At 50.9% G+C, this 14,523-nt stretch overlaps 1 protein-coding gene across 3 annotated transcripts in view; it reads right to left on the bottom strand.

The window, feature by feature from the left end:
- The window catches only part of FGF13 (fibroblast growth factor 13), a gene marked incomplete at its 5' end in the record, with an annotated part of 525,641 nt that overhangs the window by 499,894 nt on the left and 11,224 nt on the right, over positions 1–14,523 (bottom strand). The window contains 2 exons of one of the 3 annotated variants that reach the window (XM_082681966.1): positions 3,751–3,963; positions 5,127–5,251. In XM_082681966.1, coding sequence (XP_082538092.1) covers positions 3,751–3,799 — 49 coding nt within the window. Of the gene's footprint in view, positions 1–3,750; positions 3,964–4,703; positions 4,748–5,126; positions 5,252–14,523 lie in introns of those variants that run through there. The other 2 variants (XM_082681967.1, XM_082681965.1) reach the window with 2 other exon arrangements.

A 14,523-nucleotide genomic window follows, 5' to 3' on the forward strand; every position in this document is an offset into this window, starting at 1 on the left:
GACAGTTTTGAAATCAAGAATTGGCTAGGACTTTCACTCAATCTACAAACGATTTAATTTTATCTGTAACAGGCTACACAGTCTCCGAATGCCACAGGAACACGGTTGCAGTAAACCAGACAAAGCCTTAACTGAGTGCTTTTACAACAGAGAACTGCTGAAAAGATCTTATGTGACAAGGTAGAGAAGAGAATCAAAGCTAAGTGAATATCTGCTTGAAAAACCAAATGTTATTCTTCCCTGAAATGGAAATAGGTCCTCCTGTTCAGGAGCTGAGTGCCCTAAACTATATATTCATCTGCCAATTTAAAAGTTTATGCATGGCACTTCCCTGGAGGCGCAGTGGTTAAGAATCCGCCTGCCAATGCAGGGGACATGGGTTCGAGCCCTGGTCCGGGAAGATCCCACATGCCGTGGAGCAACTAAGCCCGTGCGCCACAACTACTGAGCCTGCGCTCTAGAGCCCGCGAGCCACAACTGCTGAGCCCGTGTGCCACAGCTACTGAAGCCCACGCACCTAGAGCCCGTGCTCCGCAACAAGAGAAGCCACCGCAGTTAAGAAGCCCGCGCACCGCAATGAAGAGTAGCCCCCGTCGCCACCAACTAGAGAAAGCCCACAGGTAGCAACAAAGACCCAATGCAGCCAAAAATAAATAAATAAATTTTTTTAAAAAAGAGTAGATGTTAAAGAACTTAATCTAAAAAAAAAAAGTTTATGCAAAGCCTAAATACACAAAAGATGATTTGCTGCTCAAGAGGCCATTTTAATACTTTCAAACACAATCAAGATTCCCCTCCCGCCTCCCAAAGAGGACAGTCCATCTTGTCTGGCTATGTTACTGAAAAAGGTTAGAGAAAACATCATCGTCCATCATTGGTCTTAACCTCAATGAGTTGAAGAACATCATTTAAAAAGACAAAGAGCAATTTATATGCTCTGAAAGCCATATTTCATTAAGCAGCACAAAATAACTAATTACCTGCTACCTATGCTTTAGAAAGTCTAGAAACACTGTACTCTGTGATAATCTTCTATGCAGTTATGATGGGCTGTGAGCATCAACCCCAGGTGATGGGGTGGGAGGCCGAATTTAAACGAGCAGTAGGCTCTGAAAACATTATGAAATTCATTCAAACTGTTGCTAAATTTTGACTTGATTCAATCATTTGTCACACCATCATTCAAAATTAAGTGTGTATATTCAAAGTACCCAATAAACGTTCAATCCTGTATCTGTTGCAGAGTGTGCTCCTGAGTCACTTAGCTTAAAAATATCCAAAAATGACTTCTATACATAGGAAATCTGTAAATAACCCAACCTCTCCATGAATATGGTCAATAAACTTTATTAACTAAAAATATAAATAGACTTGGTATCTTTCATCTCTAACATAAAAAGTAGTCTTTAAAATTTAGTCACACAAGACTTTTAACATATTTACCTGAAAGGGTAAAATACCAAGGGCTACTAGGCATTCACTATTTTGAAAATACTCTATATTCAACAACCAACAGAAAGACAGAAATGGGATTCGGGCTCTTAGCAGCCATAAGATTCCCATCTCCTCAGGAACGTAAACTCCCTTCTTAAAAGTTGTCTTGTAATATTACTTTAATTTATTCTAATTACAACCATAATTCCAAATGCTAATTACACAATTCATACAGAGAGGTATTCGGTTTCAAATGTCGTGAGTCAACGTAAGAAAATGTTATGACATACGCCTAGTAAAAATTTTCATTCTCAAGTGACAGAAACTTGTCCTAATGTTTCCAGACTTGTTACTCCATTCTGGACAATTACAAATTATATTCCTAGAACAGCATCTCATTTTCCGTGAATGAATTTGGTTTCAGGGTCCTCCCAAAGGTAGCCTGAAATAAGCCTTAGGTAACCACCTGATGGAAATCAGGGACCAAAGTTCCAGAAACAAACTTGAAATACTCCCAGATGCAGAAGGGGAATCACTTGCCTAGGTCAATTTGGTGCCACCATCTTCAATTGTGTTCACCTGTCTGGGCCCTCAACGGAAAACAAAACCTTCTAACGACCCGGAAGTCACTTTCTCTTATCATACGAATGCCTGTTTACAACGCACAACGATTAGGAAAGCTCTGGAAATGTGTCGCAGGAGTTCTGCTTTCCGGGTGACCGGTTCAATTAATCTGTGCGCCTCAAACAGCCTGCGGGTATCAGTGGGTCCGAAGGGAGTGACCTCTAGCCTTGAGCCGATGGCAACACTGACCCTTAGTACAGCAGATCTAAACGCCCCACAAACTTCTGGAGCCTCTCGTCGGCGCTTCGCCTAGTTGGAAGAGAACCGGCTCCATTTAGAAACAAGGATAAAGGCCCTGAGCTGAAGACTTTGACAACTTTCCGCGGGGGAGGGCTGACGCTGCCCTAGAATCTCCCGGGAAAGAAAGCTCTTGAGAGATGGGGAGAGGCGAGAAGGAGGAGATGAGAAAAAGGAAGAGGGAAAGGAGTGGGAGGGAAGGGAGCCCCAGGGCTCAAGGAGGAATCGGGGCCCCGCGAACGAAGGCTGGGGCTCCCCCCACTGCAGCCCCACTTCTGCAGCAGCGTGGACCCGGCGTGGGTCGCTGCAGCTCAGCATGCCTGGGGCCCTCCGGGCCGGTCCAGCCCACTCCGGCGTCCGCTCTGTGGCCATTCCGGACACTTGCACCTAAGGCACCTGCCGTTTCCCCACGGCTCTACCACACCCCCTCTTCTGTGCCTCTCTGCACCCGGGTCTCCAAGGATGCTGTCTCCAGCTTACATTCCGGAGCTAAGCCGGGTCCTCAGCAAGGCCACGGCTAGGACTGGTGGGGGTCGGGGGGACGCCCCTTCCTTCTCCCGAGTTCTCCCGGGCCTGAGCCCTGCTCCGCTGCGCCTCCCCAGCCCGCCGGTGGGAGGCCCGAGGCCAAGAAGCGCTCTTCGGGGGACCGGCGGCCGGGCGCCGCGGGCCAGGTGGCTAAACCCCCCAGAGTGGAGGGAGGGGACTCTCCCCTCCCGCGGGGACCCGCTTCTGCTGGGCAATGGTACCAAGGGGACAAGAGCCTTTGTTCTCCCGGGGCTCGGCGAGGCTGCGCTGCCGACGCGCAGCGCGGGCGGCGCCGGGGCACCGGGATCGCTCACTTTTGCACGCGGCGTGTGGAAGGTTGCAAGCTCCTGCCTCCTGGGGAGGGGACGTAGAGAGTTGGGGAGCGGAGGGCGTGAGAGGGAAAGGAGCGTGGGGGGAGGGGTTGTGCGTGTCGGCCAGGCTCTTTGTTTGCATTGGGGGCGGGGAGAGGGGGGGGTTGAAGGTGGATTCGAGCTTGGGTTCTAAGAGTGGGGCAGATTCCTGAGTATGTCACCATGTTGCACCCGCGCAGCACACATATGCACACTCGCGCACACGCACACACAGGCACTCGCACGGAGAGGGGGCCGGCCGGTGAGAGGCAGCGCTGTTCCCGGCGCTCGCGGCTGCAGCAGCTTCGTCTGCCCGCAGCGCCACCCCGGTGCGTCCAGAGGGGGGAGCGAAGAGGCTGGAGGCACTCGCGGGGCGACAATTCCACGAGGAAGGAGGGAAAGTGGTGCAAACCCAGGGCCCCCAGCGGCCCGGCCCCCGCCTTTCTCGCCGGGGTCGCAGAGGTCACGGGCAGCTTAGGCTCCGGGAGGGAGGCCGGGAGCCGCCGGAGGGCGGCGCGCACGCGAGTGGGCGAGGGAAACCAAGGGAAGGGAAGCTGGCGGACTCGGCGGGCGGGCTTACCCTTAGAAGCATCTTTCTCCTCTTTGGGTTTGGTCACCTTTCCACTCATAGATCCCAGCTTGCTTGACAAGGTTCGGCCAGGAGACGGAAGTCCTCGCCGAGCGGGCCGGACTTGGGAGAGTGCTTAGGGTGGCAAGTCACGACCGCGAGCTCCCCTCGGTGTGGCTCCGGGCAGAAGCCGCTTTCCCCCAGCGCTGCCGCCGCCGCCGCTGCCTACGGGAGAGTGGGGAGGAAAGGAGAGGGGTGAAGGAGGAGCCGCTGCCGCCGTCGCCGCCGCCGCCGCCGCCGCGAGCCCGAGCGGCCGGCCGCGGGAGGAGCCGCTCGCCTGGCTCCAGAAGTGCAGAGACAAAGCGGCGCGGCGCTCCCTCCGCGCCCCGCGCCCGCCGCTCCTGCCCACCCCCGCCCGCCCGCGGAGAGCCGCGCTCGCCACCCCCGGGGCCGCCGAGAGGTGCGGCTGGGACTCCCTGGCTCGGCCGCCGGCCTCCCGGGGCTCCGCGCCGGCCGCTCGCCGGGCCGGCGCGGGCCGCGAGGGGAGTTGCCTGGGTGGGCTGCCCGCGCGCCGGCGGGCCGCTTCCCCCGCCTCTCCCCATCCGCTGCGGGCCGCCAACTCCATCAAAATAAAACGGCGAGGAAGGTTAAAAAAAATGAAAACAAAGACGAAAATATTCACTTAAAAATGACGAGCCTCCCCGAAAGGGAAATGTTTGAACATGTGATGAGCAACGTGTGAGCCTGTTACACCGCAGAGCCGCGCAGCTCCTCGCCCGCGGAGAATCGAGAGGGGAGGGTCGCCTCTTTCTTTCTATTGAACCAATTTTCAGGTTCCTATCATTTTGCCAAAGGGGGGTCCCGAGCTGCTGGCGGGCGGAGGAGCGGGACGCGACGGCCCTTACCTGCTCTCTCCGTCTCCCTACACCCACACCCCCTAGGAGCTCGCCCGCTCCCTCGCTTACGCTCTCCTTCCAAAGAACTCTCGGGTCCCGGAGAGCCGCGATTCGGCACGGCGGCGCATTCTATATAAACGACAAGGTGTGGGCACGCGGGGGGCGGGGGCCGGCGGGGGGCGGGGCCGGCACAAAGCCGCCGGCGGGCTGTAGTAAAAGGAGAGCTCGGCAGGGGCGCGCCGACGTCAGCCGCCGAGTGGCAAAACCCAGGCGAGCCCAGAGGAGTGCGGGCGAGCGTGTCAGCCTGGCGTCCCCCGGCCCCTCCGGGGTCAGGCAGGGCCCGCGAACGCCGCCGGAGCGGACTCGCACTGTCGGCCGCCGAGATCGAAGCCCGGCGCCCCCCGTCCCCCCGCCCCGCTCCCGTTACCCCTTCTGATCCCGGCGCCCGCCTTCCCCGCAGCGCTGCCTGGGCCCGCGCTGGTCGCCACCTACACTTTGGGGACTCCGCTGTTGGCAAGTGCCTGCACCGAGCGGTGGAATCTCAGTCCGGGAGTCGGCGACTCCTCGCCTCCGGCCAGCTGCCCAAGTTGAGACAGCCGGACTCTCCGCGAGAAGGGCGCGCTGGGATCTGGGTGTCAGTAGGGCAGAGAGTGAAACTGACCGCGGCGGCTGCCACCTCCCACCCCACCCCCACCCCCCGCACGCAGGCCCCTCCTCCTAGGGCTGGTCGCTCTGGCTGGCAAACTAGGCGCAGAGTGCCCACCACCCGGGATGGCCAACCCCAGACAAACGGAGTAAGGTGGGACTGGGGGCGAGTGCTGGAGAGGGATTAAGGGATCGACACGTCGCCTGGGGCACGCTAGTGACAAAACAGGGAACGTCCCTGAAGATTTGAACTAAAAGGAAAACTGCTCAGAAATTGTACAAGAGAGGGTTGGATGGGGAAGAAGAGAGAGCCTGGGAAAGGGAAGGGGGGACAGGGTGGCCCTGAAACATCCTGGGAAACCCTTTCCGCGATGGCCCTTTCTCGGCGCGCGGATACCCGGAAGCCCGGCGCTCTGTTGAGGGACTGGGGTCGCTGCTGTCAGGACTTGGTCCTCAGGGCGGTCCATTAATCAGAACATAGGCTCCAGCCTGGCGGTGGAGACGCAGCAGCGACTCCCATGAAGAAAATCCGTTTCCCCTTGTCCCACCCAACTCCACCCGCTCCTTAATTCGGTTTCGTTAATGGCATTAAACCAGGCGAAGAAATTATATAGATGGATTAGTCCTACTGAATCCCAGGCGGTGACTCAATTACAAGAGCCTGCTGTGGCTTTCAAGACCAGGAGAGTGGGCTGCCCCTGCCTCCAGCCCGGGTCTAAAGGTTGGCAACCCTCTAAATTCAATTTGCAGCCTCTGTCCTTGGTCTGGGAGGAACTCCAGGCCTATTTTTCTTGTAAATAATATCTAATAATCTGGAGGTTGATGACACAATGTGATTATCCAACCCAAGTTTAGATCATTAGTATCAGTACTCTGGGAAAGAAAGAATTTCTCTTCAAATGACCGGAATTCAAAAGGGGTGGAAACTTGGGTGGGTTTAGAGGAAAGATGAAGGGGAAAAGGGGAAAGAGTCCTCAGTTTACACCCAATAATAATCAGTTACTATGGATTTAGCACCTACCCTGTGCCAAACAGTGTGCTGAATGCTTTACATCATTATCTTATTTCATCTTCACAGCAGTCCTAGGAAGTGTTATTTCCATTTTACAAATGAGGAAACTGAGGCTCAGAGAGGTTAAGTAACTTGCCCAGAGGTCACACAGCTCGTAGTGGTGGAGCCTGGATAAAAAACTAGGAGAGCCAGGATAGGAAACCAGGTGGGTCTGTCTTTTCCGTGCTCTTCTATTAGACCACATGGTCTCTCAACACTCCTATCAGCCTGTTAAAAAGAGGGGGGAAGCACATTTTCACTGAACCTATCTGCCAATCTTGAACCCCTCAGTCTTTTTAAACTCCCTTAACTCAGCACATTCAAACACACACACACACACACACACACACACACACACACACACACACACACACTCCTCTCTTCTGTACACATAACATTTGCTTTGTCTACATAACTCCAGTAAGCAACAAGACCCTCTTTTGGGAAAAGGGTCAGTCTCTGTCTTGGGGGTTATTAAGCATGGTGTCCATCCTGAGTATCTCAGCTTTCCTGACACACTAAGATTTCCAGGGAAGTTTTCTGCACAGAGAAGACTCCCTCATCCCGCAAGCCCTATCACCTCTGGCACCTCCGGCACAGTTAACTTCCAGCTGGAAGCCAGATATCAACCCTGTTCCTTGAAGGACAATAATAGTTAACATACGACTAAACCTAGGTTAGTTAATATGATTGAGGTGAGTTGAAGAGATGTCTGCTTGGGAGTATTAGTGGAGTCTGCCTGTCCATGAACGCAAAAAGATAAAGCGTGTTTCTTCACCATAAACCACTCTGCCAAAGAAATAATCAGAAGCTAAAGAAACTAGACATTTCATGCAAGAACAATATAGTGATGTGTGTTCATATGGGGGCAAATCAATGACGTCATAAAGGCATTCATGCCAGAGACCAAGAATCATGAATATTCAAGGACCAGGACAAGCAATCTCCTCTAAACAAAGCTTCTGAAGACCCTGCTAGGGGGGTCACGGGCAGCCTCTTTCATGAAAGGCATGGAGGCCTTCCCTTTCTCCAAGCCCTGTGAGAATATGAACAAAATGTCGTTGGTACTGGCTCAAAAAAGGCACGCTCCAGTGTGTTCAGCCCCTGAGCGCCTTGTAATTTCGGATGATCGGCCACAGGAAGATCTGACCTCTGAGATAGGGTATTCAGAGGGTGGTCTTTTCCCCACCACCAAATGGACTCAGTGTGGAAGCATCTCAGTGAAGCCCGGGCTTAGACTGTAGCACTTCTCTGCCCCTCCCAGATCCTTCTGCCCCATCCCACTGGGGTGGAAGCTCCTTCACTTTCGCTCTAGCACTTGGTGCTATCTGATCCCTTCACTCCTCCCTGCCTTGTCACTATGGTAAAATGGTCCCTTCTGTCCTGTCTCTGTCCCTCCTACGAGAGAGAACTCCATTCATCTGACACAACATGGGGCACAGGGATTACCCTGTATAGTCAGGTAACTCAGTCCTGGAATTAAGGCAATATTCCAAAACAAAAGGCTGCAGGGCCACGCCCCTAAAGAGGGCCTGGTTGTTTTCCGGAGGGAGGAGCTGAGCTTGAGTCTTTGGTAGGAAAGTGGGAAAGCTACTAAGAGTCTCATCCTCTTGGCCCTATCATCTCCCTGGTGTCTGTTTCATGCCAGTCCCCAAATGTCCCAAGACACCAGCCTCTGGATTCCAGGTTTGCTCATCCTCCAGCAGCTCTGAGCAATGCTTCTGGGCAAGATGCCACTCGGTTCCATTGTCTGCGTGGGAGGGTAAGGGTAGGGTGAGTGGGGTCGTGGAGGACAGATACACTTAGGGCTTCTTCCTGTCAGGTTTGAACTGTCTGAGTGTAGAGCCATTGTCATCAGAAACCACCAAATTAGACGTTTCAGTGACAAGACTGCTTCTCACTGGACCAAATGTGGTTTTCATTTGTGAAAGCACTTCACAGCAGAAAGCTGGTTCAGAAGGAGGCAGCCTGGCAAAAGCTACACTTCCAGCCAGGATACCTGAGATAAAGCAAGGCCCAAGGGACCAAGATCTGGGAGTTGGAAGTCCCTTTGATTTTTAAGCTCACATCTCAGCACTTTGAATTTTGAGATCCAAATGCTAGAGCTCTGAAAGGACTCATTTCTGATGCAAACTCTACAGTGTTTATCTATGTCATGACTTAACATTGCTTTCTAGCAGCAGCATAGGCGAGTTGGTGGATTTCTGTGACGTAAGAGTTGGGTAAAATATAATAAGACCCTACTGTGTAGCACAGGGAACTCTACTCAATACTCTGTAATGGCCCATATGGGAAAAGAATCTAAAAAAAAGAGTGGAAATATGTATGTGTATAACTGATTCACTTTATTGTACACCTGAAACTAACACAACATTGTAAATCAACTACACTCCACTAAAATTTTTTTTAAAGAAAGAGTTGGGTAAAGTAATGTCCAAAGATGGTGACTGTGGCCTGGCCATTGCGAGGTGGGCACTGACTCCTCCCCTTGATTCTGGGTGGCCTGTAACCGCTTCACTGGTGGAAGTGATGCTCTATTCGTTTTAGGATAGGTTAGCAAAGGCCATGCAGCTTCTGCCTGGCCCTCTTAGGACGTTTGCTCTGCGGAAAGCCAGCCGGCATGATGTCAGCTTACCCTCAGACCACCATGGTGGAGACGTGACATCTAGGCTCTTCAGCTGACAGTGCTAGCTGAGCTCCCAGACGACAGCCAAACCATCAAATGACTGCAGCTCCAGGTGACATCTGACCTCAACCTTGTGAAAGACCCCTCAGTGGAGAACTACTCAGTGGCACCCTTCTCTAACTCCTGACCCATAATATTAGGAGCAGAATTAAATGGATGCTTTTAGGTGCTACATTTTAGGGTAATAAGTTATGCAGAAATCGTAACTGGAATAGTGACCAACAATTTCTCCTCATCCTGTATGCATATGCCACTCCACTCTCTAGAGGTAATGTCCTCTTAAATCCAGGCTGGCCTTGTGGCTTGTTCTTACCAAAATAATGTGGCCGAAGTGATGCTGTGCCAGTTCCCGGCCAAACTTTAGGAGACTTGGCAGCTCCACTTTCTTTCTGGGGGAAGCCAACCACCACACTAGAAGGCAGACACCTTGACACCCATGTCCTCGGGTAGGATCTCCCGTTTCCAAAGACCCTGCTCTTTCTACTCTGCGACACTGCATATTTTGTAAATGTTAGAAAATAATTAGTGGCTCTAAAACTTCTCTTTATTTAAAAATAAAGCCAAGCAGGAAATTCCCTGGCGGCCCAGTGGTTAAGACTCCACACTTCCAATGCAGGGGGCACAGGTTCAATCCCTGGTCGGGGAACTAAGATCCCACATGCCACAGGGCACGGGCAAAAAAAATTTTTTAAATAAATAAAGCCAAGCATTAGAGCAAGAACAGAGATCTCAGGGCTGACTTGGCTTTCATTCGCTTTCTGTGCATACCCGCCCCCCACATGGTAGACAGGGAGGTGTGCCAGTGGGATTCCCCTTCCAGGAAGGTCTTCCTATCCAGCTGTCAGGGGCCTGTCAGGGGGCAGCCTCTAGAGGTCAGCTCCTTCAGGGTCTGCCTCAGCTGCAGAACCCTGACCTCACCGGAAGTCATGTCCTTCCTGGGGCGGCCCACATCCCAGTGAACGAGGCCTGGCCATCTGCGCTCAATGCAGGCTCTCTGGCAGAGGGCACTCACGCCACAGCTCCCCACCTGATGGGCCGAGGCCTTGATGCACCTGCATCGCAGTTCAACTTCTCCCTCTGCCCCATCCCACCTCCTCCCTCTTCCTTTTACAGGTGTTGATCCCTAATGAGCATCTTCCAGCACAAACTCCATCTGCTTTCAGAGATCCCAGCCTGTGACTCCTCTCTCTTTCTCTCCAACACTGTCTGACGGCCCAGGCTTTTGGTAAAGAGAGATTCTGAGAAACTTCCTCTTCTTCTGGTGATTTAAGTGACCATCACTGTGTTGCTAGTGCCTTTTGCCTCCAAGTTGCTTGGAACCCTCTTTGGAGCGTCAGGGTTTGGCGCTTGGATTTATACCTGCCCACAGAGCCCGGATACCCAGCTGCTACTGTCTATAACAGTTACATTTTAGGAAAAGAGGAATAACTTGCAGATGGTCAAGAAATTCCGAGCTGGGTTTCTAATGATGTGATGAGACACTTGTACCTGCACTCTCCTTACCTAGAAACTGTAACCCAGTTGGTGTGATTTTACTGGGCACAGAATGGAGTTGCACCCGGCACATAGCTGGGGTGACGGTAACCATCACACTGTTGTTGGTAGAGCTGTAGCTGCCAGTCTGCGGCTGTGTTCTTCTCTAAGGGACTCGCCATACTCGGTTTCCCACTCCTGCGATTCTTTATTCTCCTCTGTTCCACTTCTGCCAGTGCAGCCTCCAGTGGTATTTTCCTTTCCATGTTCTCATCCCCTCTCCCACTAGCGGGGTCTAGCATGACTGTTCCCTATTACTTTTTTCTCCATATTTATTCACTCTGTTACATAAAGCCTCCCTTTTCCCTATATCACCCAGCCTGAAAGGTCAGGATTTACTGTGGTCTGCTTCTGGAGAGAGTATCTCAGATCAGTGATAGGAGATCTGCCTCCCTGCCACTCAGCCAGCAAAAGAGGAGCCCCTCTGAGGGTCCCCACTTACTACGGAATGAATGAAGCAACAGCATCATTTTTCTTCCCCATAGGCAAACACTAGAAGCATTGTCAAGGCAGCAAGACTAATGACCCAGAACTGGAGAGGCAATTAATAGATGGTGCTTTATAGAAATTGTCATTTCATACTTCTAACTGTCCTAAAAGTTAGATATTGTCACCCTTCATTTACAAATAATGAAAAGGGCTGAGAAAGAGCGATTTACCTGCCCGGGTAGCGGACAGCAGTAGAGGGATTTGAACGTAGGTCTTTCCGTTGCAAAAACCTAAGCAGTTTGCACTGCCAGATGCTGACATAGTCAAGAAGGCTCACCTACCAGTCTTGGCACTGGGCCACAGGATTCTGGAAGAATCCATGACCAGTGAGTGAGTGATGCTGTGGCTTTGGTGTTAGTGGAGAGGACGTCTCTGAGAGCCACGTCAAAGCATGCGCTCAAGAGAGCTACACACTGGGGCCAAAGGCAGAAGTCTCTCCAGAGGCCACTCCGCCACAGCCACAGTCCTACCCTGCGCCTCTTTGGTCTTCCTGCTGGGGTACTGAGCTCGACTGTCTGTGGTCAGCTCAGGTACCACTGCCACTCCTGACCAAGGCCAGGAACCAGGTTACCCAGAAGGCCCTCCGCTGTGTGATTCCAGCTTAGACTTTGCCACTGAGAGAAACAGACCTGGAAGGTGGGAATGAAGCAGAAGTCACTGTTCTCGGGACGCTGCGACATTCAAGACGGTGTGACGTCACACATCTCTCTATGAGCTTCCCCTTCCGGGTCACCTTTTTCAGCGAGACCTGGTGACTTCTCAGAATTCCAGTGAGTTCTGACTTCCTCACCCCCTCCAATGCTTCAAGTTGGAGTCATTATGTAACAGGGAAGAGCTAAATCGGACTCCCATGTTGGATCTGTTTCTTTGACTTTAACCTTTGCTTTTCGTTGCTCTTGTTATTATAATCACACATAACGGCCTGCCTCAGGGAACCCTGCCCCTCTGCCTGAATGTCCAACTAAAGTGCCTCTGTTCAGCTCACAGGGAGAGGATCTGACCCTGCCCACCTGTGGATGGCTGAAATTAACACACCCCCTCACAGAGGCTGGTCATTCCAGGAAATGTTTTGCAAGACTGATGGCCCTTTTTACTTCACTTCCTCACCACCTCTCCCTCTCTATTTTGCCTTTTTACTTACTTTACTTCCCTCTCTGAATCTATAAAAGAAACTGGCATCCAGACCCTGATAAGATGGTTATTTTGAGACATTAGTCTGCCATCTCCTCCGTCTGCCGGCTTTCCGAATAAAGTCGTCTTCCTTGCCTCAACACCTCGTCTCCGATTTATTGGCCTGTCGTGCGGTGAGCAGAGCGAGCTTGGACTCAGTAACAATTAGAGACATTTGAGCCTCTGGCGTAAACCTTGTGGACCTTCACTCTCCTAGCTACTCCCACTTTTTATAAATATATACATAGATATGGTTAGATAGATAGACAGATCTCTTCTTCCTGCAATATTTCAGTAGTTCTATTTTCACGACTGCGCCCAAACTGATATAGGTTCCACCCTGAGCCTCACCACCAGCCCTGTGTTATTAAAGAGCGACTCCCTGGAAGTGATGTAACTAAGGTCCAGTCATCTAAAAGCCTTTCTTCTTTCTCTTTAGAAACCACAGAAGATTCTGGGAAGATGGTGACCCAAGCATGGGTTGTTTCCATCCTCAACTCCAGGCTGCCTGCCTCTCCTCAGCCAAAAAGCTACTGAGGTCTGTGGAGAAAACTCGGATGTGAGCGAAGCCCTAGGCATTGTGGGAGTCTCAGCAGAAAGAAGTGTTGTCGCACCTTCTCCCTTGAGAGCTGAGCAAAGGTGGGGATGCAGCACCAGAAAGGCCCGGCCCAAGGAGACCAGGAGATCGGGAAACAGTATCAGATCTGTATTGCCCGTCTCCTAGGCCTCCTACGGGCCAAGAAAGAATGAAGTAAAGGAGCAGAGAGGCACTCTGCGAGGAGACCTAGGAAGAGGGCGGCTTCCTTCAGGTACTTAGTTTCCCACCACTTGAGGGCCTCCTAGCCTCTGCGGAGCTCTCGGAGACCCCTTCCACCGTGAGCTGACTGCTATGGGCCAACAACAAAATCCTTTATAACCATCTCTGTGCATCCAGCACCCGGTGGAAGGTTGATGAAGCAATGTATGTCTAAAGAAATAAACTGACGGGGGGATAACAAATGCCAACTTGAACAACCACAACAGCTATAACAACAAAATAGGAAATAGAGTCACAGATGTAGAGAACAAACTTACGGTTACCAAGGGGGGAAGAGGGGGTAGGGTGAGTTGGGAGATTGGGATTGACATATATACACTACTATGTATAAAATAAATAACTAATGAGAACCTACTGTAGAGCACAGGGAGCTCTACTCAATGCTCTGTGGTGACCTAAATGGGAAGAAAATCTTAAAAAGAGTGGATATATGTATATGTATAACTGACTCACTTTGCTGCACAGCAGAAACTAACACAGCATTGTAAAGCAACTATACTCCAATAAAAATTAATTTTAAAAAAAAAGGCACTTACACAGAGATTCAAGTGCAGCCTAAAAAGAGGCTTTCTGGAACTACAAAATGTGATTCCCCAACTATACAGTTCAGTAGATGAACTGAAGGAAAGGATGATCACTGCTGAGACCCAAAATTGTGACCTGGAAGAGAAAGTAAAAGAAGAATCGCAGAGCACAAAGTCGAAAATACCTAGACAGGGAATCATGAAGGAAAATGTAAGAGACTTGTAGACCCTGAAGAATAAGAAGTCTTCTAGAAGAAGAGGGAAGAGACAGAGGAAAGGCAGTAATATTTTTAAAAGATAATAGAAAAGAGATTTGCTGAGCATAACAGCTATAAGATTTAAATAATTTAAAAGATGCAAAGAATAACTGTTTGGAAATTAAGAAATATACCCCTAGAACACCACTGGATCAAAAGTGAGATTACAAACTATCTAGAAAGCAATTTAAAAGAACACTATTCTAAAACCTACTTGGGGCTTCCCTGGTGGCACAGTGGTTGAGAGTCCATCTGCCGATGCAGGGGACGTGGGTTCAATCCCTGGTCCGGGAAGATCCCACATGCCGCGGAGCAACTAAGCCCGTGCTCCACAACTACAGAGCCTGTGCTCTAGAGCCCGTGCACCACAACTACTGAGCCCGCGTGCATAGAGCCCATGCTCTGCAACAAGAGAAGCCACCGCGATGAGAAGCCCATGCACCGCACCGAAGAGTAGCCCCCACTCACCACAACTAGAGAAAGCCCGCGCACAGCAACGAAGACCCAATGCAGCCAAAAATAAATAAAATAAAAAATAATAAAAAAATAAAAATAAAACCTACTTGGCACAGTAAACTGCCTTTCTCAGAAAAAAAATTATATTCTTAAATGTCTTCAGTATTAATGAACAAAGATAAAAGAACTTAGTATTCGTCTTAAGATATGTGGGAAAGAACCAGAAATTAAACTAAAAAGAACTAGGAAAAGGCTTTAACA

Source organism: Grampus griseus (assembly GCF_964374135.1).
Source record: "Grampus griseus genome assembly, chromosome: X".
NCBI lineage: Eukaryota > Metazoa > Chordata > Mammalia > Artiodactyla > Delphinidae > Grampus > Grampus griseus.